The 27,559-nt window shown below is 36.2% G+C and overlaps 2 protein-coding genes across 7 annotated transcripts in view; one reads left to right on the forward strand and one right to left on the reverse strand.

Moving 5' to 3' along the window:
* IKZF5 (IKAROS family zinc finger 5) overlaps window positions 1-11,552 on the reverse strand; it is a 14,597-nt gene extending 3,045 nt beyond the window's left edge. The window contains exons 1-5 of one of the 5 annotated variants that reach the window (XM_081953894.1): window positions 11,432-11,552; window positions 5,554-5,673; window positions 2,038-2,124; window positions 455-623; window positions 150-332 (exon numbers count right to left, since the gene is read on the reverse strand). In XM_081953894.1, the coding sequence (XP_081810020.1) occupies window positions 150-332; window positions 455-587 (316 nt within the window). In that variant the 5' untranslated portion in view covers window positions 588-623; window positions 2,038-2,124; window positions 5,554-5,673; window positions 11,432-11,552. Of the gene's footprint in view, window positions 1-149; window positions 333-454; window positions 624-2,037; window positions 2,125-5,553; window positions 5,674-7,002; window positions 7,310-9,229; window positions 9,249-10,785; window positions 10,834-11,113; window positions 11,257-11,431 lie in introns of those variants that run through there. The other 4 variants (XM_081953891.1, XM_081953892.1, XM_081953895.1 and 1 more) reach the window with 4 other exon arrangements.
* Window positions 11,182-27,559, forward strand: ACADSB (acyl-CoA dehydrogenase short/branched chain). 2 transcript variants are annotated; one of them, XM_081953889.1, is made up of 11 exons: window positions 11,182-11,315; window positions 14,041-14,200; window positions 14,761-14,861; window positions 15,420-15,626; window positions 16,910-17,080; window positions 19,058-19,183; window positions 19,560-19,652; window positions 21,074-21,163; window positions 21,850-21,987; window positions 22,810-22,909; window positions 24,428-27,559. In XM_081953889.1, exons 1-11 carry the CDS (start codon window positions 11,268-11,270, stop codon window positions 24,496-24,498), a joined length of 1,305 nt encoding a protein of 434 aa, XP_081810015.1. In that variant the 5' UTR covers window positions 11,182-11,267; the 3' UTR covers window positions 24,499-27,559. The 2 variants fall into 2 exon arrangements, with proteins under 2 accessions (XP_081810015.1, XP_081810016.1); XM_081953890.1 differs by lacking the exon at window positions 11,182-11,315 and adding an exon at window positions 11,609-11,741.

Below are 27,559 nucleotides of genomic sequence, written 5' to 3' on the forward strand. Positions count from 1 at the left end.
TAATGCGGCTTGTTTTTCTTGGCTTAACTCATATTTAAAATTTAAACATTTGTTGGAAAATATAAAAGAAAAAACACATAGCTCACATGCAATGTATTAAAGTGTATAACAATACCACGAAAATATTAAATATGCAGATACAATGATACCTGTGTGGATTCTAATATGTTCTATCAGTCGTGCTGTTCCTTTGCTGGCATAGTTACAATATCGGCATTTTAATTTGCCATCGAAAGTTCTTTCAAAACCATCTACCAACACTCCTGAGTTTTCATCCAGTGGAACTTCTACTGAAGGATGATCTAATCCATTTTGATCACCTTCGGTCCCTGCTGCAATTAACAACAGAAAGGCACATCAAGCTTCTTATTGGGAAACATTGTACAAGTTTCAGGGAAAGAGGAAAAAGGAGTATTTCTTAAACATTGAGCTCAGCTGCACCACGTTAACCTACCTCCTTGAAGGGGCTCTGCATCTTTGTCTCCACTAACAGAGCCTGAAATCATATTCACATGGTGAGTCTGTTGAGTTAGGTATTCCTGAAAATCTTTTACAAAATCCAAAGGTTCTGGTTTCTTTTCGCCCATAGTCACGATGGACTACAAATTCACGATGTTGCAAACCTAAAACATGACATCAAGTTATAGTTTACAACAAAATTATTTCAGGATTTAGTACAGTCATTTGTTGCAAAAATATCATTCTAACTCACACAATAGAAAGGAAGGTGGTAAGATAAGCATAAGTGTCATGTGTCTGACACTTCAGACATGTGTCTGAAAGATTTTAATTTGGAAAACAAAAACAGCAAAATGAAGAGTTAACATGTTGAAACATAAAGTGCTAATATCTAGCACCATTTTTATTCTCCATAATCTCTCTGGTTTATATAAGACATTCTTAGTAAATTAAACAAATGGGAGTACTCTTAGTAATTAGTTTAATGAAAAGAAGGATTAGGGGTGACATGATAGCAATGTTCCAATATCTAAGAGTCTTGTACAATGAAGGGGAGGGGTATCAACTTATTCTCCAAAGCACCTGAAAGAAGGACAAGAAGCAATGGATGGAAACTATCAAGGCAAGAACCAATCTAGAACTAAGGAGAAATTTCCTGTCAGAACAATTAATCAGTGGAACAACTTGACTCCAAAAGTTGTGAATGCTCCCACATTGGAAGTTTTTAGAAGTGACTGGACATCCCTTTGTCTGAAATGATATACGGTTTCCTGCCTGAGCAAGGGATTGGAATAGAAGACCTATAACTCCCTTCCAAATCTATTATTCTGTTAATTTGTTTTTCTATATATGTACATTTAACCAATTAAAAAGAGATGGGTAAACTAGGCTATTAAAGATGCTATAGGACTAAAGCTGCGGTGCAACCATAGCCAAGGTAAATAGACTGCTTCTAATTGGGCCAGTCATAATGACAGTCACTTTATGAACAAGCAAGTTCTACTTGTTGCTACTTGGTGAGAACACATCTTGCTCTTGACATTCCAAACAAGCCAAATAAACTGTCTAACCCAACAGAAACTGGCTGGGTTTGCAGAGTATAAGCCAGTTTTGTAGTAATGATTTACTGGAAACTAAAATTAACTACAAGCTAAGTCACAATAAAAAGTAATCCCATCATGGCTTAATGTAGTACATGAAACCAGTGATTTACCACTACCTGAGGCTGTTTATATTAGAACTTTATAAAATCATTAACTCCATTTCTTCCACACAAAGCATTTTGCAATGACTGAAGTCTCACGTGTTTTATGATTACATACGAGATATTATACAATTATTAAACATTCCTTGATCACTTAAAAAATTCATTGCAATTACCAAATATGCATTTCTTTTCATTAAAATGGTTCCTTAAAACAAGACTGGCTCTCCAGCTGGTGGTGAACTGGAAGGGCTGAATATTGCCCACCTCTGTGCTATGAGAAGAGACCCATGATTTGAGTAACAATTAAAAGGGCATGTGCTTTTAAAGGCAAGATCTCTAAAATGACAATTTTCCTATTAGAAATATCATACCTGAATTTGTTACGTTGAAAACATTGTCAATTCTTCAAACCTTACAAGATTTCTTACAAGATATAAAGCAGAGGTGTCCCACTTTTCCTAACAGAAAAAAGAAATCAGCAAAAACATATTAGTTAAATTAGCACATCCATTCTTCCCAACAAAGGTAGTTCAACAGCCATAATGCCCGGTATCGCATCAAAATGATAGAAAATAGAAATAAACTACACCATAATTTTCAACTTAATGGATATTTGTGCAATTTCATCAAAATGTACAAATTAACCCAACTACCATCCACAGAAAAGTAACCTTTCCTTAAGGAATCTCATAGACCATTATTAGATCAGTCCAATCATTTGGAGTAATCATGATTTACAAAGCAATGAAGTCTCCACAAAGCATAGTAAGCAAACTGAAAAACACTGTACCAAAGGAAAATAAAATAATAAAACAGAAGTTATGTAATATAAAATAACTTTTATTTTATAACATAAAATGTATGCAAACAAAAAAGTAAAAGATAGCTAAACATATCCACAAATGCCAATTAGCTGTCAAAAGGCATGACTTGACTTTATTAATCATGCTCCTGGAGAGTAATTCTTTAGAAACCGTAGAACTGTTACAAAAAGAACTGTTTCAAGGATTGAAAAATGCAAGAGAATTTTTAGAAACATGTCACTCCAACCCAGCCTAGAGGATAAAACTCTTAGTTATGTAGCTGTCAAAAATATAATCAAGGTCCAGTAATAGTAGGCCAACTCAATACCCAACAACATTTCTTCCTATCACACAGCAGTCAGTCAGCACCCACAAGCTAGAGTCATCTCCTTATCACAAATATAATGATAATTCAACAACCACCCACAAAAAAGAATGCCATTCTCCCAACAGGCGATCACCTCATACAGCTATAACGCAGGAAACAAGCAACATACAAGTAAGATAGAATACCTTACCTGTTAAATAAATAATTTACCAACAAGGCATCATTTACAAAACAACATCCACCCACCACATACAAAGAAGGCGAGATAGAAAGATATATAACCTCAGCCAGTCAATGAATCTTGGTTTATCTGAAATTCCACTGCTGCTATTACCTAGTTACGGCAATGAAACTTCTACAACTTGAAACCAACCTTGGAAACTGCAAAAATTCAACATGCCATGATCTATATCTATTTGTTCCATTGAAATTGTTACCATCAGAAATTTTGTCAGTCTTTAACTTGATCCTCTGTTTTGCTATCTTCTTAAAACTTCACTATCATCTCACATTATGCTCTCTCCTCAGTTGTTCCATTTTATAAGCAAATTCCTTCAGATTTGCTTCTTCCTCAGCTTTTCAATAGACCAACCTGGTTCTGCCCCAGCAGTCAACCCACAATTACCTGCAAGACTGCCCCAGTCTAATCTTTAAGGTGCCTTTTCACAGAATCATGCCTAGAACAGCTACAACTGATTTAATCCCAATATAAAGAAACAAAACTAAACATTATAAAGCATATACTGATTGTGAAGGAAAATAATAAAATAAAGCTACCAACTCTTCTCCAAACTCCTCTCCTTTTTCTTTGTCTTTTTCTCCTACCTCCCTGCCTGCCAGTTGCAAACTAACCATTTCCTCTGCTATCCTTACTTACCCCTCCAATTTGCATACGTAAACTAATCCAGCCCCAGGCTAATGCATAACTTAAACATAGCTATGTTTCCACCAAAATTGCCTTTTAATCCTATCACAAAAACTGAAAATTCGTCACCTAAAACAGGAAACAGCGAGAGAGCACAGATAGCCCATCTTCTAAACAATGGCATTCTTAGCAGTTTTGCTTTACAAATACATTTTCCTTTGTTTAAATGCCTATTTTTCTTGCTCAAAATATGTCCATGAATCAGCTTCTTGAGATTTCCTGCTTGTCAACCCCAAAATGTATAATGATTTCTGCCTTTCTATTATTCAGGATCTTTCTTGCAAAACAGGGACCCAATGATAACTGAATAAAGATTGGCTATTTCTCTTCAGAATTGTGCTCCTTTCTTCAGCTAAAATTTCAGGACACTGATAATCTTTTTCTTCATGCTCCTAAAAATGTTTGACTTAATTCTGCAAAGCTTTCATCAGTGGTATGCTCAACTACATCTAAAATTATTTTATTATTAAATGTTAATATTACATAACACATTTGAATCCACAAAGCATTTACATCACAGTTAAACATTTTTAGCATTTTGTAGTGAACAATCTACGGATTATAACATTTATCAGCTATGATGCTGGACTCAAGGACTCACATATACAAACATTCAGCTTTGATCAGAGTTCTTAACAAGCAACAGAAATACTACATAACCCAAGAACTAATGATTGGTTACCAGATTGAAATAAATATGAAATAGTCATTACTATGAAGTGCTAAACTTTTTACATTTGAACTATTTCACATTTAAAATATATCACTTGAAAGTGATTCAAAACAACTGTTTCATCTCAAAACCAGAATTGCTTTATACCAGTGTTTCTCAACCTTGGCAATTTTAAAATGTGTAGACTTCAACTCCCAGAATTCTTAAACAACTAAACAGTTGCCATGGTTGAGAAATATTACTTTATACTCAAAATGTTTTGTCTGTATCTGTACCTGTATCTCTAGTCTTTATACTGTTTGGGTATTTTTGGTTCTTTTTGTTTTTGAAGTTTCATTTTTAGATTATAAGGTTAAAAAAAGGCAGTAGATATAACCGTATCTTGTAACAAGTGGATTTTAATTATTTTTTCTACTTCCAAGTAGTGTCAATAGAAAGTCATCCTTTAGTATGCTAAGACTTGTTAACAATTACTCAAGTTTAACAAGCAACTGTTCAAAGACAGCAAAAAAAAAAAAAAAAAACTGATAAACTCAAAATTGTAATAAACATGGATCTAAGAAATTCAGAAGCAAAATCCCATACAATTAATCTCTATCTTTTAACCTCTTTCCTCTACTAATGGTCAAAATTCCCATCTCTTAAATCTTTCTCTTTCTCTAACTTATTGTAATATTGTATTTGTTGCAAAATTATTCTATTATTAGTAGTAATAGTCCTGTAATTCATACCCAATGACACTACAAGAAAATTTGAAGGTCCCTAAAAACTATTTAAAACTTTTTGGTTGCCACTGTCCATTTTGCTTTGTTTTCTTTTTCTCATCATATACAAAAAACCAATTCAGTAGAAACATTTGTATTAATTATTCAGCTTAAGACAGAAATAGCTTAATTGTACACCAAATATTTTGATTTTTCAGTTGCTTATTAATGCTCCATTTAGCTTTAGGTGTAAAATTTAAACAACCTTATGATCTTATGTTTATTAACATCAAATCATAGTTAATACTGATATAAATCTTTTCTATTTTTCTTTCTTTAAAGGTCTAAGTTATCTAAACATTACAATATTAATAATATACATGTAGTATTCTTTATAATTTGTCTTATAACAATAAAATAATAATAAAAATCTATTTGAAGTTATATAAATTACCTTAATTACTTTAGTCCAAAACAGCTTCAAATCACTGACAGAGGCAAAAATCCACTTCTGAGATTTATGTTCCATCATACTTGGAAATACATTTTTCTCATTAATGCCGCTACAATCATCCTGCAAGAAAATGAAACCAGGACATATATTTTAATTAAAAGTGATATTTGCTTATGCACTTTAACAGAAGAATAACTTATATTTTTACTAGTCAAGCTTTTTATGTAATTTAGGAAATGCTAGTGTGGCCCCAGAAAAAGGAAAGTTTCCATAACTACTCTGGAAGAAACATACATTCATTCATTCTAATACTGTATATATATCATGTCTCTCATCTCTTCTGGGAATTCCAACTAGTTCAGTCTTAACAGTGATACAGAAAATAGCAATGCTTCCCTAGAAAGATTCCTTCCTCAATCCCACTAGATGATTTCAAACATTTAAATTTCAAAGGATTATCATTAGGTCAAATTCCAATTACATAACTGGTAATTGGAATACCTTAAGATCTCAAAAAAAATCATTCTTTTCCACAAGTTAATTTTTATTATTATATTTTATTCATTCTTCTCCAAGGGATTTCATATTGTTAACAGTTCTCTTGCTCTCCACTTTATTTTAGCATGAAATAGATTAGACTAAGTGACTGATAGTTCAATGTCATTAAATGAGATTCACAGCTGAATAAGATTTGATTCTGAATCCTCATGATTACCCTTTGACACTATTCTTGTTCAGTCATAGTACTGTCTTATGATTTTTTTTCTGTATTAGAAGCTAATAGTTATAGCAGATAGCTATTAGGAAAAAAATGTGTTACGATCCTTGAATTGCTTCCAGCAAAGATAAACTGCCATCTTTAAAGTACCTTTCCTGAAATAATTGAAATAGCTCATCAGATAAGGGGAACTATCTGAACTCACACTTGGAGAATCATATGAATGTCCCCAAATAATAATTCTGGTATTTAAGCTTCAATAACTTCATACAATTTGCAGGTATTTCTTAGCAAAAGCAACACACATATTGTTTGTAATCCTTGTACCAGGATGTAGCCCATAAACACCAAGAACTGATAAAAGTATGTTGCATTCCTGATTTAATCTAAAGCCCCTAATAATCCCAAAACAAAAAGAAGTGAAAATGTTATGTGCAAACACCTGTGTAAATGGATGTGGGTTTCCTTCTCCTTCTTCCTATTTTACTCCTCATAAGCACTGTCAACGCTATACACCTTAAGGTATTGCAGGGACACTAACACAACTCCACAGCATTTCTAATGAAATTTTCGGTTGCTCAAGGAAATGGACTACCTTAATCTTGTATCATTTTCAAAACCACATTTTTTTCAAATTATATATTAATAAAAACTTTTACTGATTTTCTTTCCACTATCATCAGCCTCCTAAAATTTTACTTAGACAGAAATAGCAGGAAGAAAATTATTACTTTTTAAGCTCACAAAGCACTGCTACCACTTCATCCTGAGTGTATACAAGCAGGACAGAAAGACGAACAGGTACTTTCCTGTCTTCCTTAAGCTTCTATTTCTTAAAACCATTTTCTTTTCCTTTACAATCAATTTGAGAAGTTGGTGCAGGGGGAATGGGGATGATGTGTGCCATCTATGGAGATGGTATTCTACTTCCCATGTTTGGATATTTCTTCCAATTCAGATTCTCCCATGAGCTGTGCATAAAATGTCCCTAATAGAACTGAATTTCCTAATATTAGCAAGTCATAAATTGAAGGGATTTCCACAGGGACTGGAGTCCTGTCCCTACCCTAGAACAGGTAATTCCACACTACCATGTTTTATCCATACACCCTCAAAAAACACCTCTATAGAATTATAAAATTGAAATCTAAATGGAATAAATCATAAACAGTGATCTAACAAGGAGTTATGCACAAAACCTTAAGAACGAATATTACCATTTATGTGAAATTATCTACAAGATCTAGGATGGCTATGTCACAATATTCACTAAATAAAAAACACTTCTATAGTTTTTTTATAATAAAAACACCTCTATAGTATAAAATTGAAATCTAAATGAAGTAAATCATAAACCTAGTGATCTAACAAGGAGTTATGCACAAAACCTTAGAACTGAATACTACAATTTACGTGAAATTACCTACAAGATGGCTATGTCACAATATTCACTAACAACTTTTAAAACAATCACTTCTAAAAGAAAAAAAATTCAGATGAGAGACCACCAGGAAACCTCAGGTTGTAAGCCACTAAAAGGAAAATAGAGATGGTCTAATCATATTCATTGAATGAATAAATTGCATATCAAATGTATAAAACAAAACTGAACAGCTGTGAGAAAAGAGAGGACCAAGAAAATCATGGTTGGATGGAAGACAGAACAGTGACTTTAAAGAATAAAAGGCAATATATGGAATGCTAATGGACATGATGGAAACAAGGATAGAAGTGTTGGGAGAAGCAAATGATATTGAGGTAAACTAATTTTAATTATTTCTTTTAATTGTCTTTAATTTCTTTGGTCTATAGTTATATTATCTTACTTTTCTGTGCATGTCCACGTTCTAAAATATGTGATGTGTATGTAATTTGTCTTTAAATAATATGGCAGAATAACATATTTCAATAGAGTTGGTGTTACATTACATATCATGTCTGTAGTAGTAAGGTATAAAACTAGTATTCTCCAGTACTAACATTCTCACTATAATGCATACAATCTACAATATCAATATAAACTATCCCTACACTAATTTTCCATGGGGTTGGGGGGATACTTTTTTTTCTATTTATCTTAGTGGGAAAATTATTTCAGCCAAAATTCAAAAATACTATATGCAAAAACAAACCTAGGTTGTAAACTGAATGTGATTCGTTTTTTTTTTAACTCTGGTGTTTCTGTAATTGAATTTACTCTCTTCTGCATAGAACATATATAATAGTGCAATGCTCATGTCTCTTTAATTTGAGATTTGTCTAATCTTGTCCATATAAATCTATATTTATGACTCCGTGTTGCTATTTTTTTTTGCTAAAATAATTTATCAAACTAAAATGGAGATAACAAATAAAAGAAACACATGAAAAAAAATCTGTGCAAAAGAAACGCCATGAAAGTATATATTTCTTCTTTATAAAATACATTTTACTTTATTCACAGTAGGTGACTTTTATTTCCAGAGAAAAGGAATAAGCAAGCTATATCATCTTTGCTTCAAATCAAAATCCAAAGATCCAGTTAGGAACTATTTCTACATCTCTGATTCCATGGTAGAGTTTAATTTCTGATTTATAGATTGAAGTGGCACTTAAAGCAGAGGCAGGAAATTACATTATGATTATGATAATTAGTCTATTCCTCCTTACAATGTTCATTCAACAGAGGGTACTGGATTGATTAAGGTTTCATAAATCATTTGGCTGTTTCTTTCACTTAAGTGGCAATCTTCTGGAAATATTTTTGATGCACGCTCAGATAAACTGAGAAAACCCTGAAGAGGTAAGGGCATGAAAATATCTTAATCCCTCAAGGGGAAACTGCCAGTAGTTAAAGCACCCTTTTGCACCGCCCTAATAGCTGCTACTCTTAACCTTCTTGGTAACTCTCGACCTATTTCCCTTCCTTACATAGTCAACAAAACTTGAAAAGATACGAAGGAGAGGAACCTACTGTACCTTCATCAGTACCTTGAATGTTCTGCTGTATGAATTCTGTGCAATCCTGTTAGAAAAAAACACTTCATTTGCTAACACTTATTTAGTTACGTTCCCTGTGCAATTCTGTGCAGTTATGGTTACAGTCACTTTCATATAATTACTATAAATGCTGGGAGACCATATGGAGGATGAGTAGGCAGTTGGAATAGAACTCAGATTTTTCATTCACCAGAACTCTAAAGGCCTGCTCTATGACTTACTTAGTCTCTGGCCTTCCTTTCTTCAGGCCCACACAAAAACTGGCTTAATGCTTTTCCACCTTACCAGAGCTCTTATGCTACAAACATTGAATGCAATTCCTATTTCTTACATTCTTATCACTAAGATCGAGTTACGACTACAATTGAACCCAAAATTTCTGTTGCTAAGTGAAACATTTGTTGAGTGAGTTTGCGCCATTTTAGGAATTTTCTTGCCGTAGCCGTTAAGTGAATCATTGCATTTGTTAAGTTAATAGCATGGTTGTTAAGCGAATCTGGAATGCTCATTGATTTTGTTTGTCCGAAGGTTGCAAAAGCTGGTCACATGATTCTAGGGCACTGCAGCCAGTCTAAATGTTGCCCAGCATCTGAATTTTGATCATGTGAACCATGGGGGATGCTGCAACGGTTGTACATGTGGAAAAACAATAAGTCACTTTTTTTCAGTGCGTTTGTAATACTTTGAACAGTCACCAAATGAACTGTTGTAAGTCGAGGACTGCCCGCACTTTCCCTTTTTTGCTTAGCTGCCAGCCAGTCCACATGTTAGCCACACACAGATATGTAGACGCAATGAACCTCTCAAAGGCTGAGTAGTCCGCTGGCGTTGCCAAGTCTCCGTTTGTGTTAAACAGAAAGGAGAGGGTAGCTGTCTAAGCCGGTTAAGCATGTGAAAAAGTGTCAGAATTGGGGTTCCCCCCCCCCTTCAAGTGTTTCTGCGTCTCTGTAGGGTCTAGGGTTTGTATTAATAGGGTTAGTAGTAGTAGTCTGAGGCGGTTAAGCGTGTGAGGAAGTGAAGGTCTACTAAGCCATGAAAGAAAAAAGGCTGGGTAAAAATGGCTGGTCAGTAAGGAAAGGAAAAGGTTTTCGAATAAGAAGCAACATTGGTAAATTCCTATACCTTTTTATTGCGTCTTATTCCTATACCTTTTCCTTTCCTTACTGACGAGCCATTTGTACCCAGCCTTTTTCTTTCCTAGCTTACTAGACCTTCACTTCCTCACACACTTAACCGCCTCAGACTACTACACTCCTTATTAACACAAACATTGTTGTAGACCCTACAGAGACACAGAAGAAAAGGGGGGGAAGAAACCCCATTTCCGACACCCTCTCAACGTCTGCAGCTCTCCAGGGTTTAACTTCTGGCAGCAGCCGTTTTCTCGCTCCAAAGTTGGGCATCACCTAACCCTCCCGAGACAGACACCCCCCTCTCAAGAAAACGCGGTCCTGGCATGGTCGCCAGGGTGACGGGGTTCAACGGGGGGGAAGGCTGCTTTGCAACCGAAGGGGGGTTCGGCTTTCCTCGCTTACAGGACTCGACGGACTGCCGAGGATCCTCTTTGGCGCAGCGGGGCGATGCGAGGCTGCCCGCAGCTGGCCGTTTTTTTCCCCCCTTCCCGGGAAAGGGCTTAAAAAGTCACGGCTCCAAACTCGTCACGGAGCTCCCGCGCGTCCTTTCGCCCGCGGGCTCTTCAAGGCGCCTCCCGGGACACGCCAGCCTTTTGCCCTTGACTTGCCGTCTCCCGCCAGCCGCAAGGAGCTAGACTAGCCTGCTGCCACCTTCTTAAATTCACCGGTGACCGAGAAAGAGGAAGAAAAAGACGCCCGGAGGACGACGCAGCCTTCTTCCGTGACTCACCGCCGCTGCACTTTGCAGTCACCCGGGCCCCCAACTCTCGTCGCTGCTGCTGCCGCCTCCATGTTTGTTGTGTCTCCCGGAGCTTAAACGTAACCTATCACTTCTCCTTAACAAAGTCCCGCGAGAGTTCGACAAGGCGCGTCCCGCTCGGACCATGGAAAAGGGCTTTAAGGAGGATTTCCCAAAGAGTTCATGGTTTTGTGTATATGTGTGTGTGTTTTTAAAATATTCTGGCTCTCAAACGCCAGATAGGCTCCGGAGCGGGCGGGAGAAAAACGGGATTAAAGCAGTCGTTTTGGTGGGCATAACGCTGTCTACCTGAGCATCGTTTTTGAAGCAAAGGTCCGTCGCTTGGGCAAATGGCAAGGTTTCCTCTAGAAAGGATGAAATGAGTGACCAGCCCCGCAGATAATGGATTCCAACGGGAACCAGAAGTGAGGGGAAGAAAACAGCACCATCTCTTATCTCTTTGAGGTCCTAATGCAAATCTGTGCTTATCTAACCTTGCGCGACTGAGAGGCGGGACAGAACCAAGAAGGCGAATTGGGAGAAGCCAGGAGCGAGACTGCGGTAGACGTCAACGATGGCACCTGTGGGAGCTTTGGCTTTGCTGAGATCCTGCAGGAAAGTAAGGGGCTGTAAAACCTGTAAGGGCGAGAGGCGAAGAACTGCCGCCCTGGATGGCTCCGTGGCAGAGCGCAAGTTTAACACGCCCAAGGGTGTCGCGCTAGGTGCCTGGCACATGCAGATGTTCAAATAACTAGGTGATCGGCGAGAGATGTTGCTGGTCCGAGGGCACGAATCGAGACGAATCGTGTCCTTTTGCCGTGGGAATGAGGCCAGGATGTTAGGAAGGCAGTTTTGCAAATCCTGAGATTATTCTAAACCAGATATTTTGGCTTGGACTGTTGTGTGAAACAAACATTGTGGCTTGCAACACCGAATTTACTTGTGTGTTACAATGCATGAACCTTGACAAGGAATTAGAAACTGTTTAGGCCCAGTACTCTTCAACATCTTTATCAATGATTTGGATGAGGGAATAAATGGGGAACTCACCAAATTTGCAGATGACACCAAGCTGGCAGGAATAGCCAACACTCCAGAAGATAGGCTTAAGATACAGAAGGATCTTGACAAACTTGAACATTGGGCACTATCTAATAAAATGAAATTCAATGGTGAAAAGAGTAAGGTTCTACATTTAGGCAACAAAAATGGAATGCACAGGTACAGTATAGATGGTACCTTGCTCAGTAGTAGTAACTGTGAAAGGGATCTTGGAGTCCTAGTGGACAACCATTTAAATATGAGCCAGCAGTGTGCAGCAGCTGCCAAAAAAGCCAACACAGTCCTAGGCTGCATTAACAGAGGAATAGAATCAAGATCTCGTGAAGTGTTAATACCACTTTATAATGCCTTGGTAAGGCCACACTTGGAATACTGCATTCAGTTTTGGTCGCCATGGTGTAGAAAAAATGTGGACACTCTAGAAAGAGTGCAGAGAAGAGCAACAAAGATGATTAGGGGACTGGAGACTAAAACATATGAAGAACGATTGCAGGAACTGGGTATGTTTAGTTTAAGAGAAAGAAGGACTAGGGGAGACATGATAGCATTGTTCCAATATCTCAGGGGTTGCCACAAAGAAGAGGGAGTCAAACTATTCTCCGAGGCACCTGAGGGTAGAACAAGAAGCAATGGGTGGAAACTAATCAAGGAGAGAAGCAACTTAGAACTGAGGAGAAATTTCCTGACAGTTAGAACAATTAATCAGTGGAACATCTTGCCTCCAGAAGTTGTGAATGCCCCAACACTGGAAGTCTTTAAGAAGATGTTGGATAGCCATCTGTCTGAAACCGTATAGGGTTTCCTGCCTAGGCAGGGGGTTGGACTAGAAGACCTCCAAGGTCCCTTCCAACTCTACTACTGTATTGTATTGTATTGTTATTTATAGGACCGAGTGGGAGAATAGATGAGGAACCAGACTTGGCATGTTTAGAGTTTGTTCCCTTACTCTGTGTTAACTCTAAAATATGGCCACAGTCCACAGCTTTATGTTCCGAGATTGCAGGGTTCAGGTGATATACAGTGTTAAAGCATTGTCACCTTTTAAAATTAAGAATGTGTTGATGTGATATGTACTATAATAAAGGGTATAGATAGGGTTAGGGTTGTTCAGTGAGAAACTCCAAGAAAGATAACAAGGTGAAAGGAATGTCAGAGCTTCTATATTGTTATACTAATTTTCATAGAGATCCAATTGCTGAAATTTTTCCTCTTGCACAACATTAAAGATTCAGAAGTACTTTTGATTTGGCTGATACAGCCCTGTAATTAGAGTAAATTCTCACCAATGTTCTTTTCATACTGAGGAAGGACTCTGTAATAGGCAAGCTTTAAAGCATATGCCACATTGGCACCATCAGATGCATGCAATATATTATATTCTGTAATATGTGTGCCATTTTTCATTAATTGCAGAAGTGAGCCCTTACAGTATTGCGCTTAAGACAGAGCCTTATTTGCATGCAGCACTAATTCTGAGTAAAGAGGCTCAAGATTTTGTTATAAATCTCATTTTTAAAATAATGGGTGTTTACACATTATAATTTGCACATTAAATGAACCTTGTGTTCGTCCAGTTCACTGGGGAACTCTAATACATTTTCATAGATCTAAGTAAGATAGCTGAATTGAGAATGAAGTAAAAGGCAAAGAGAAAATATGCAGTCATTGTAAGACAAGATATTTAGCACCTTTTAAAATAAATATAATATTGCCCATATATATATATATTATGTAGCACAGCCATGTAGAACAAATTAGAACTGTAGATTTTATATGAAATGTAATTATTTGTTGAATCTAAATCTTATCTCTAAGTATTTTCTTTTTTTCTTTCTATTAAAATATTTTGCCCATAGCCAAGATGGAATATACCTCTCTGCATAAATCATTGGAACACTCATTCTTGTCTCTCTAAATCTTTCAAATCAGAAGCTTTACCACATACAGTCAAAGAAGGATTAACTTGTGCTCCACTTCAGACATTTACAGAAGAAGAGTTAATGATTAAACAGTCAGGTAATGTGTCCAGTGTAATTAAGCATATTCAAATTCTTTCAGCAAAATCCTCTATAAATTTGGTAGGATCCTCACTAGTGATTTAAACATCTAGAATTGTTCAACTGTTACTGTGTTGATATAACAGTAACAAGATCAGATTTTGCAGAACCTCAGTGATGGAAGATTGATTTTGAAAGATTATATAAGTACCTAATAGAGAAATACTCCAAATCCAGAATTTTTTAGTAGTTTGTAAATGGGGTCATTTGTGAAATATTTTCTCCTGTCTGGGCATTGTGCAAATAGTAGTCTGTGCAAACTGAAGGACATAACACTGGGTTGTTTATATTAAATGTATGTTAATAATATGAGTGCAACACATTCAGTTCTTCTAGCATTGTTCTTTACAAGCTAATATCTTTAAGCTAGAGACTACCTTATAAGCCAATATATTGTTCCTTGTATCCCTCAGCTTGGAGGTTTGTGCACTGTATTGGCAGTCAGTTAGTCTGCTGTTTAAATATGTATATAAATGTATTAAAGCTTGGTTCCTTTATATCTTTGTTTCTTTTGTCTAGTAAAAAAATTTGCTCAAGAACAAGTTGTTCCATTAGTACAAAAAATGGATGCTGAAGCAAAATTCGATGATTCTTTATTCCACGGACTATTTGAACAAGGGGTCTGTACAGGATTTTTATGCTTAAAGACTTAAACTTCTTTTTTATACAGGTTTTATACAGTATAAGCTCCATACACGTACAGTATATTGATTGATTGTTAGCTATAATAATATAGTTTGCTGTAGAGTAGTATAATCTAAAAATGAATTGTGATCATTGCCGAGTGAATGTTGGGATAGAATGCTGGTTTCCATTCATTTTTTCCTGTAGATTTTACTCTTTATGTTCTACTTAAAGGAGAGACAATTTAACAAATTGCTCCAGTGGAAATAGATTCAGAAAGATACATGTGTAGTAGTATGCAACAAGCATTTTGATTATTCTTTAGTAAGAATAAAGATTTCACAATCAACAAGAGTGGTTTATGTATCACTGATTTCAAGTCTACTGCCTAATATTCCATTGACTTTCTAGATTTAAAGTAATTACCCCTAATTGTGGAATTACTTGGAAATTCAGTTGGATGCCAGTAGCTCTTGCTTTGACTTGAATTTTTATATTGGGGTATAAATCTCACCTTACACACTTTTCTTCTCTATAACCATTTTTTTTCTTAGTTAATGGGTATTGAGCTTGAAGCAAAATATGGAGGAACTGGATCTTCTTTTTTTTCTACCATTCTGGTAGTTGAGGAGTTAGCCAAAGTTGACCCATCTGTATCACTTGCGTGCGAACTCCAAAATACTTTCACTAATAAAATGTTTACAACATATGGCACAGAAGAACAGAAGAGAGCCTATTTGCCCAGGCTGGCAAAAGATATGGTAGGTAAAGCACATTGATGACTAAATTAAAACATAGATTTACAAAGTTTCAGTAGTATCACTTATTATCACTAGTAGGTGGGTAATATAACTATTAATATGAAATTAAGATTCCATTAGCATTCAGGTTACTTTGAAACACCATGATATTCCAGTTAACATTAACATACTCCCAATTTGAATTTTACAAGTAGTCCTTGACTTAGGGCCACAATTAAACCCAGAATTTCTGTTGCTACGCAAGGCAGTTGTTAAGTAAGTGGCACCCAGTTTCACGATCTTTTTTTGCCATAGTCATTAAGGGAATCACTGCAGTTTAAGTGACTCTAGCTTTCTTCATTCACTTTGCTTGTTGGAAGCCAGCTGGAAAAGTTGTAAATGTTGATCACATGACCCCCATACACTGCAATTATCATAAATACTTGCAGATTGACAATCGTCTGAATTTTGATCATGGGACTGTGGGGATGCTGCAATATTCCTAAGTGTGAGGATCGATTGTAAGTCACTTTTTTCGGTGTTATTTTAACTTCAAATTGTTCTTCATGAATGGTTGTAAGTCGACTACCTACTGTATGTAGAGTTGCTATTGATTTATTAGATATTAAATCTCTGTGTTTTAAAACATAATCTCTTACTCAGAACTTTTGCTGTCTTAGATACTTGCAAATTTTGCAGTTCAGAATTATAGTGCATTTCACTGACTAGAAAGCCAAGGTCATTCTAGTGGTTTAAGATAAAAGCTATATAAAGTCTGAAATGTTACTTTTAAAGTTTATTTTTTATAAAATTGTTAAATATTTCATTTTCTTTTATTTATCACATTTATATAGCTGTGTACCTCATGAACATGACTCTGAATGGAATACAATAAAAAATAGACTATAAAAAACCAAACATTAATAAATTTTAAAAAATAATGTTTAAAAATATAATGAGGGAGCATCTTTGCACAGATTTAAATTAATATCTTTGAAGTGATCAAATATGCAGTAAATATGTATGTGAAATAGAACAGGCAGTCAGGCTAATTACATTTGAATAGCATATCTTTCAAAACTCTTCAAACGTATCTTGATTTATTACCTGTCTTTATCATAATATCAATAGCTAATTGTGCCATTACAGTAGTAACCAAGCTCTTGCCTCTGTATTTTACAAATTGTCTTGACTTCTTTGAAGGCCAATACCATAAAAGGAAAGTTTTCTCTGATTACTTTGCCAAACCTACATTTTCAGTGCCCAGTAGAATTAGCTGACCTCTGAATTCTGTTAAATGGTAGATGGGCGCCATCTGCATTTCTGAACCAGGAGCTGGCAGTGACGCCTTCTCCATGAAGACCCGTGCTGAAAAACAAGGGGATTATTACATCATCAATGGATCAAAGATGTGGATTAGCTTTGCAGAACAAGCAGGGATGTTTTTGGTGATGGCAAATACAAACCCTTCAGCAGTAAGTAGTTAAAAATCACAGCAATGTGATTGTACATGTATTGTTATTCTAAGATTAAAAATATAGGATAATTCCAACGTTTCATCTAGTCTTTTCTAATTGCCATTTTCATACAAATCTTCAGTTTATAGCAGCGATGGTGAACCTTTTTTGGCTTGCGTGCCATAAGTGGGGAGAGCGCAGGGGGGGAGTGTGCTGGCGTGCCGCACCCATAATGCAATGCATGACCCCCCCAGTGCGCATCCGCGCACTACAGGTGCTTCCCCCCATTTTTTGCATGCTTTTTTTGCCCTCCCCAGGCTCCAGAGGCTTTATAGGAGCCTGGGGATGGCGAAAACAGCCTCCTTCCCCCCGCCGGAAGCCTCCCGGAGGCTTCAGGGACCTTCAGGACGCTTCCCTGAAGCCTCTGGAGCAGTCAAAACGAACCTCCAACCAAACCAGAAGTGACTTCCATTTTGCTCGGAGGGTCATTTTGAGCGCTCTGAAGGCTTGAGGGACCTTCAGGACGCTTCCCTGAAGCCTCCGGAGCAGTCGAAACGACCCTCCGAGCAGCCCGTAGGGCCGGTTTTTTGCACTCCAGAGGCTTCAGGGAAGCTCATGAAGCCTCCGGAGGGCCTCCGGGGGAGGGCGGCGGGGGGGCTCTTTTCGCCCTCCCTAGGAGCCTGGGGAGAGCGAAAAATGGCTTTTAAAAAGGGTGAACTCAGCTGGCCAGTGTGCACATGCGTGCTGGCCAGCTGACAGGGCAGTGCCTCGCGTGCCCTGACAAATGGCTCCACAGGTGGCACGTGTGCCATAGGTTTGCCATCACTGGTTTATAGGGTATCTTCTTCTGCTTGGAAACTTCAGCAGACAAATAGGGGCAGAAATTGTGATCTTTGCCTCTGTTCCAGAGGGGTTTTTTTCCCCCTTCATCTGAGGAGGCCTGTTAATTCAGACCAGCAAAGCTTACTATGCTTTGAAATAAGGTGTTGGTACTTTGTGCAGATTGTATACACTGAAGAGTGAAGTTTTGACTACTTTCTAGTGGCCTAAACGATTATTCAAGAAGGGACTGTCTTTGGAGGCAGAGGTGATCCAATTGCAATGCAAACAAATCATGCTTTTGCTTCAATGTTTTGAAGATACCTTGCTCTCTGATTTGAAGTTTGCTTCAAATCAGAGGCTACTATCTATTCACCTGTCAAGGAGTATGTTGCAGAAACATACGCTGTAAAGTAACACACATTTTTAATGCAGTTGAAGTTTCATAAAAGTGCCAAATCTCACGAGAGATAGCACTAGCAATAGCACTTAGACATATATGTTGCTTTACAGTGCTGTGCAGCTTTCTCTAAGTGGTTTACAGAGTCAGCATATTGCCCCCAACAATTTGGGTCTTCATTTTACCCACCTCAGAAGGATGGAAGGCTGAGTCAACCTTGAGCCTGGTGAGATTTGAACTGCCAAATTGCAGGTAGCTGGCAGTCAACAGTAGTTGCTGGCAGTACTGCACTCTAACCACTGCGCCACCGAGGCTCCTAACTCGTTGAATCTCATTTAATAAAACAAAAATTTATATAATTTTAGTTTTCTTGCCTGAAATCACCCATGAGCAATTTACATTGAAGTCGCTTAAAATTTTGGGAGCTTTTTATTTCATTTCAGGTGTGTATGTGTGTCTACACAGATGATCCAGAAGTGGTGTTGGAATAGTATGGACATTGTGTTGCCAAACTAGACACTATTAACTATATTAACTCTGGCATAGAGAATCCATGCAAGTCTTGATACAAAATGCAACGCTGTGGCAGGAACTGCAGTTGGATCAGCTCTGTAGGAAAAAAGTAATCCCCAGTTACGGATGCCTAAAGAAGGACCCACTTATTTTAATGGAACTTTGAGTATGAATTATTTTGCAAGGTTTGGAATATATTTATGTGGTATATACACTCACCAACATGGTTAATGTATTACTGTATTTGTCTTTTTTTGCCTTAGGGGTATAAAGGAATTACATGTTTCATAGTAGACCGTAATTCAGATGGGCTACATGTAGGAAAGAAAGAAGATAAATTGGGAATCAGAGCAGCATCTACATGTCCTGTAACGTTTGAAAATGTGAAGGTAGAGTAAAACAGGCTAAAGTTACAGAAGCCCATGAATTTGGAAAGAGAATGATGGTTCTCAGGTTTGCATTTTGTATATGGTAGATGGGTAACGGACTAATGTATTAAATATATTGTCAATTGGAAGGCAGATGGCCATAATTTATAAGTGACCCAAACATAAAGCCAATTTCTGAATATCAAAAGCTGCACCATTTTTATTTTCTGTTCTCTTTTTAATTGACTCATTTTTAAAATTTGTATTGCCATTCAAAACTAAATATTTCCCCAAACTGTTTTTGAATGCAGTGTCATAATAATGGCCTCTTGACTTATGGAAACAACAAAAAAGGAGTCAATACTGACTCTGTTTGTTTTTGTTTCTGTTTTTGTAGGTTCCTGAAAGCAATATAATGGGACAAGTTGGTCATGGCTATAAGTATGCTATTGGAATGCTGAATACTGGAAGAATTGGCATAGCTGCGCAGGTGAGTAAACTGGAAAATAGCTGCCCTCGATGGACAAATCACAATAAAAGAGGAACTTTAACCCTTGAGTTCCCCTTTGAGAACAATTGCCTCTGCAATATTAAGCTGAAACAGAAGCTCAATAACAACATGCAAAGAGAGCTTAGATACATGAGAAAGTCAGTTAAGCAGGAATGAGAGCAGAACAGTTGATTCCAAAGAAATGCATACTTAGGGATAAAAGTATTGACCATACCAAATAGTACAAAGAATAATTTTAGGCATGCTCAAAAACATGGCCTGGAGTTTTTGCCTTTTTTCCTCCTTTGAACTACAGACAACTGTCACATACTGCAATCTACCTTTGGAAATGCCATGTGTTTCAAAAAATGGCACATTATGAAAAATAAGGAACTATTTTTATTTTAAATTTTATTTTATTGAAAGTTTAAGAAACAGGAAAAAATAGTACAAATTAAAATAGAAGAAAAATAGAACTAAAACAGAAGAAGGGGAAATTGGGGAGGTGGAGGGAGAGAAAGGTGCAAAAAGAAAAGAAAAAGAAGAAAATTGGAAAAGAAAAAATTGATATACAGATGTGACTTCTGATCTTTACAGCTGTCATAAGTACAATTGTAGATTTCTCTAAAGTTATAACATGACTGTCTTGTTTGCTATAATCATCAAAAAAGAAAGGAACTATTTTTCAATCAACTGAAGTCCTAGCTTCTTTGGGGGCATGGAATTAGTTCCATAATTTGTTGAATCACAGCTAATGTTAACATTAAATATTATAGTTACTTTCTGTTTGGAGGATAAATGATTAGATGTGACAGATCCCTCAAAATTACATTGAATAGAATAGTTTCTCTGCTAAGACCATCCTAGAATTTCTTATATGTATCTATAAGCGGTTTTTCAAAACCATTTTGAAGGCTTGTAACTTTTTCCTGAAGAAAGACAGCTAATCATTCTTACACATTTGTGTCTCTTTGTGAAATCCCATATTTGGCAGTTAGATTTCTTTTGTTTTGCAGAAGGACCTCCCTTCAAAAATACTGATCCAAATCTTTGGAGTAAAGCAAATAACTCTGTAATCTGTTCTTTGCTGCAGTATTTTCCTAGTTAGAATAAGACAATGATAATATGGATTTTTGCACCTCAGTAACTTCTTTTTTAACTGCATTTTATAAGGCATTTTATGGCTTCCAGATGTTTCTGGATTAAAGTTTCCATGTTTCATGGCCCTGGATCATATTAACTGACTATGTTAGGACAGCATGCCAGTCCTATTTTAGAACGAACAAATCTAGGATTAAATTACCGGCCCTTAAAGAACTGCTATTTAGTGATAAACCTATTGCAATAGTTGCTATGAAATTAAGTCGCTATGTGAATTAAGGTGCTTTGCAATAATTTCAATGCTTGTTTACTGCACGCAGATGCTGGGATTAGCACAGGGGTGTTTCGATCATACTATCCCATACACAAAGGAAAGAACCCAGTTTGGAAAAAGCATTTTTGATTTTCAGGTATTGATTGATATGTTCTGTGAAATAGATAATAAACTTAAAATATAAATAATTATGGCTGTTAGAGATAAACATTATGAGCCATGAGCCATACCGTACTGTTACAATTCTATTGCAGCTAATGCTGAGTAATTACTACAAAATAATATATTGATAGTCCATGTATAATAACCACAACATATTCAATTGAACAACATATCTAAAATGTCTCTACTGTTCCAGGTAAAAATAGTTTGCCTCTTATTATTTCATACGTCATGACAAAATTGTTACAGAATCCATCTGCATTGTCAGGTAGCAGTTGTAATACATATTATATATAACATTGTATATAACCAATTTTGATGAACGACTGTGACAACAATGGTTTCCCCTTCTTGTTTTAGTTTTTAATTCCATTTTGGCCATTCTAGTCACTAATCTTTACCTACTCAGTCATGACTAAGCACTTTCAAGCAGAATTAGATTTATAACTGAGTAAAGGATTGCTTAAGAATTGCAAGGATATATATTTCCTAGGATTATTTAAAAAAGAAAGAATAAATTATTTCCTACTTTAAAAGAGTGAAATTATATTATACATTTTGACTATAAGATTGAGAACTCCATGTATTGTTGATGGCTTTGAAAGCAGAGTTAATTTTTTTTCCTGAGAGCAATGTTTCAATCTAAGTTTTATTTCTAAGGGACTGCAACATCAGATTGCTCAAGTGGCCACTCAGATTGAAGCTGCAAGGTTGCTGACCTACAATGCAGCCCGATTTGCAGAAACTGGGAAGCCATTTATAAAACAAGCAAGCATGGCCAAATATTACACAGCAGAAGTAAGATCTCTATTTTTGTCTGTTTAAATTTTAAGAACCGAAGGGGAATTATTGTTTCTTTCAGGTCTCAAATCTCTTTGTTTCAATCAGCTATGTAGAGGGGAGGGCAGAAAAAATGAAAAATGAAACCTTACATATATTTCCTAGGATTATTTAAAAAAGAAAGAATAAATTATTTCCTACTTTAAAAGAGTGAAATTATATTATACATTTTGATTATGTGTATGTTTATTTGCTAACTAGGGCTTATAGTATATGTTGCTCCAGCCCCAAAGGATTTGTGAGTGGAGGTTTGGTTTTTTGCAGATATTTTTAGTCTTGGACCAAAATGGCCTTGGACCATTTCCTACAGTTTTTCTGGCACTTTTTTTTGAAGTGGTTTGCATTGCTTCTTAGGGCTGGAAAAAAAAAGACTAGATCAAAGGCACCCCACTGGCTTTGTGTGAAAAGCAAGATTAGAACTCACAATCTTTAGCTTCATGCCTTAACTGCTACACCAAACTGGCTTTCATTGGCTAATAATGTAAGAAATTAAATTAGAACAAATTATGTGTTTTCACCACAAATTTTATGTTATTGAAGACTGTAAATCCTGTACAGATTTGATATCTCTGAAATAAAATTCAAATGGTCAAAAGAATTATAGTTTTCCACTTGAGATCGATAAGCTTTAGGGCTCTTTAATTGTGCATCATTAGTTTAACATTGCTTTGTTTGATGAATGTTTTGTATCTTTTGTAATATATTTATTAGAGGGTTGGTTAATAGTAGAAATCAAACAGTTCATAAACCCTCATTACAGGCTTATTGTATATCTTAAAGGTTGCAACTCTAACAACAAGTAAATGTATTGAATGGATGGGTGGAGTTGGCTTCACAAAAGATTATCCAGTTGAAAAATATTACAGGGACTGCAAGATTGGTAAGTTATATATGATGTATTTCTATGTTCCATTGCATTGAATTCAGAGTTTAATTATTGCAAAGCTGTTAAAAAGCATCAATTTTAAGAGTTTGCTGATAGATATTCAGAGGCAAATTCTTCATTTGTCTGACAAGGAGTTTTTCTTGTCTTTTTCCTTAGTAATTTTCTTTTAAAATGGTATAGTTGGCTAAGATGAGTTGGAAATATGGTAATGAAAGCTGCCTAATTTTCTTAGAGGAGGAGCAGTTAAAGTTCACAGTAACTTTGTATCCATGTGTATGTGTATATATTTTATTATTCATTCGATTTATTCATTAGATTTTTATCCTACCTTTATTACTTTATAAGTAACTCAAGGTAGTGAACATACCAAATATTCTTATTACATCCATTTTAGCCTTTTCATTTGTTTATCTTCTCACTTCCCTGAATATTATCATCAATTCTGTGTATACCACTTTCCTTCAATTCAATTACATCCTCTCTTTTTCCTAATTTCACACACAATGTATCTGTATTTCTTCCTTTCATTTAAGTAATTAATTAATTCATATCCTTGTTAGATAAGCCATGATGGTTTTGTTCACACATAATGCTATAAAACATGGCTTATGGCTGAGCTGATACACAGTTAATCAAAATCAAATAAACTGTGTTATGCTTTAGAACACTATATAAATGCAATCATTGTTTCATCAGTAAATGATTTACTGATTAATACATCCCTGACTCCACTGAACTGTCATTTATATAGGTTGCATTGACATAAATATATCAATTTCATCTGTATCAATGTAATAGCCTGTGGGCATGACATTGAGAGATAGGAGAAGGAGCTGACTAGACAAACAGCATGATTTCTCAGAACCATGAGGGGACATGGGAAGTCAGAAGGCACCCTCCCTAGTTTTCCAGGGAGTAAAAGGAACATAGAGGACAAATATTTTCAACCTTGCAAAATTATGTTAATGTAAGCTTATAATAAAAAGGGCTCAGTGGCTAAGATGCTGAGCTTGTCGATCAGAAGGTCAGCAGTTCAGCGGTTCGAATCCCTAGCGCCATGTAATGGAGTGAGCTCCCGTTACTTGTCCCAGCTTCTGCCAACCTGGCCGTTCGAAAGCACAGAAAAAATGCAAGTACAAAAATAGGGACCACTTTGGTGGGAAGGTAACAGCGCTCTGTGCATCTTCGGCGTTTAGTCACGCTGGCCACATGACCACGGAGACGTCTTCAGACAGCTGGCTCTTCGGCTTTGAAACAGAGATGAGCACCGCCCCCTAGAGTCAGCAATGACCAGCACATATGTGCGAGGAAAACCTTTATCTTTAAGCTTATGATAAAGTTAGAGTTTTTATTTGTGGTTATGCTTCATTTCTGGACTATACAAAGGACCAACAACAGTTGATTGCCTCCCTTACATTTACATTGTGGGATAGCAAAGTAAAGCTGAAAGTGCTTTAATCAGTTTTTGTGTGCCTCCTTGATTCATTTTTTCCCCTTGATGGTTTGTTTCAGGTACCATATATGAAGGAACTTCAAATATCCAGTTAAACACTATTGCAAAGTGCATTGCTCAAGAGTATTGAAATTCCAGGAATTGAGTGACTGTTGCCCACCTGATTTCTTCTCAGAAAGCTAAATATGGTTTCACTTCTTTGTGGGTTGCAGATTATAGTTTGAGAACAAGGTACCAAATTACAGTAATATTTAATCATTGTGCAACTTTCTGTACAAAGTGCATTGTAAATGGCTGGACTACTAGGAATCATTAATACACCATAAGAACGCTTGCTTGTTTTCCCAATCACTGAAATAAGAGTTTATGGACTTTCACATTACCTTTTAAATAAAGAAACAAACTTGCCTGCCTTTGTATTAGCCCAGTGGTTCTCAACCTTTTCTTCACCATGGACTGCCCCCCCCCCCTCTTAAATGCATTTTATGGCCATGGATCTCCAAGACTTAACTCAAGGTTTAAATCATAACATTTCTTTAAGGCTTCCGGACCCCCTGTAATGACATTGTGCCTCCCCCCCCCAAGGGTTCGCAGACCCCAAGTTCAGATCCACTATATTAGCCTATCAAATATCTAGGCGGCCTTTATAATTCTGTTTATCAAAGTGATAAACCTGAGCATATTCAAGAATGTTCAAATATTCTGCAGCACTTGCATGTGAGCACTAATAGTAACAATCAGTCCTTGAAATGATTATCTTATTATTTAGATAAAGTAAATACTCATTGATTGGGTAACTAGGGAGATAAAGCAGATTTTTATCCCTTGCTGTTCAAATGAGATACTTATGTATGTATGCATGCATGCATATATACTTGTTAGTAGTGTGGTAGATTTCCTAACAGAGCAATCCGATTACCACTGTTTGAGATCTCCAATATTGAACGACAAGATAAATGTCATTCAGAAGCACCAGTTTTATTGCATTGTTCCAAGTTTCGTTATCCTGCCCATTAGAACTAATATTGTAGGATTTGGGTGGGGTTTTTTTTTAGGAGCTTCTGAATTCTATTTTTTTTCCATTGGGTTTAGTTGAGTACAGAAAAAGGTTTGGCTCTTATATATACAGAGCCTGCCAAGTTTCCAATTTTATCCTTTTTCTCCTTTCCAATGCCAGAGATCTTTCTAAGACGGCAGGGAGTGGAGATCCAATAAAAGATATACCCCAAATTCAGAACTTTCTCTTAAATCCCAAAGAGGGAGTCCCAGTCTTTATTACAGTCCTGCAATTGCAGCCCTTTTATCCTTATACAACACTCTATGTTCGAGCCTCAGCATCCTGTATAAATGAAATAGAGTTACCAGTATTCTCAATTAACAGAACATTAGTTTCTGCAAAGTTGTATTAAATTTGACATATGAACGATTGCAATGAGTTCTGGAATAATGTGTTAGAAGGCATAAATGATATGTAAGGACGAGAGACTTGTGTTTTACATTGAACAATGTGTGAAAATGTTGGTTCTTGAAGCTGTAGGTAAGAAAAAATACAAGTTCCAGTTAAATCAGTGGTCTTGTTTTAGCGATCGTCACAATCGTCACAATCTTTGCCTTCATGTATTCTACCTCATTGGGAGAAATTGTGTCAACAGATTTAAATGCCTACTTTATTTAGTGCGCATTTGAAATATAAATGTGTCTTACATATGTAAATCACCTGTGTATGATATCTGCCCTTACTAATAAGTAAGACAGATCATTTGAAAAGGAGATTATTTGTCACATTTGCACAGAGGAGTAAAGAAGACAAAAAGAACATGAGAAAAGTAGCAACAGTAGAACATTGGGACATTGTAATTTAAAGCTGTAAAGCACTATGGAGCAGTATATAAGTCTAAGTGCTATTGCTACATTCGTACATACAGTACTTATTGGCCCAAGTCTCTTAGAGAAGGGCATGAAAATGAGATATGATTTGCACAGGGAGTATAACATAATCTCTTATAAATGACACTTGTGAAAGTTGTTTAGACATTTTATATGTCTAGCTACTAGGAAGAAGTGGTGTGCTATGGTCAGACAGCATAATAATCATGTATTTTGAGATGGTAGGGGAGAGACAGTGCTGAGGATAAGAACGCAAAGGCTCCACAATATAAGCTCATTGGTCATCTTTTAAATATCAATAACCAGCTGAAGCACTTTGTCTCATTTTTAAAGTGTCTTTGGGGATGAGCAATATTCCACTCTTGACTGGGAAAGGTGTGTGTATGTATATATATATGTATGTATGTATGTATGTATGTATGCATGTATGTATGTATGTATGTATATATTTATCAGCACAAACACAACACACACACAAACACACAAACATATATATATCTTTCCCAGTCAAGAGTGGGATATTGCACATCGTGTATTCTACTTTTTCTCTAAATCTTTAATGCTGCATGAAAAGGCTTTGCTTGTCTCCCCCTTTTCTTCTTGAGTAGCTCTGAGCCTAACAATAACAGAAATATAAATGCAAATTTAACTGGTATGCCAGGTAACCAATTTGTGAAGAATTACATCTTTTAAAGAAGTTTATTTGTGTTGTTATCTGTGAAAGGCAAATAATATTTTCCAAGTGGAAAATACGGTCAGTGAATGGATCGTATTTGCAAAAGCAATTTTTCTTTTTCTGTTATAGGGATCAGTGTGCTCCCACTCAATGTTGTGGAAGTTTTAACAACTCTAAACTATGTGGGGAAGTAGCTGAAGGTAGTTGGCAATTGAAGGAAAATTAGCAGAATATCTTGCTGTACCCATTTGTATTGCTGACAGCAATCTCTTCTAGACCTAGACAGCTAATTAAATTCAGCATATTTTTTATTTTAAAAAAATGGGTTTGTATCAAGCATTCCTTGCTTTGATAAATGTTATACTGGGCTGCATGCAATGAACTGTATTCATTAAAATAAAGATGCTGATTTTTTTTCCAACTTAAAAATAACATTTTGTAAACAGAACATCTAATGCAGGCATTTGTTTGTATCGCTTGTATGTTTGTATTGGTGATGGTAACTTGATTATTGGAAATGTATTTTGTAATTTTCATACAATGATTATAAGCTTCATCTGCAAAATGATTCTGTGAATCTGAGAAGCTAATTAAACGCAAAGATTAAAGCAAATGAGTAATGAAATCA

Source organism: Natrix helvetica (assembly GCF_964273705.1).
Source record: "Natrix helvetica genome assembly, chromosome: 5".
NCBI lineage: Eukaryota > Metazoa > Chordata > Lepidosauria > Squamata > Natricidae > Natrix > Natrix helvetica.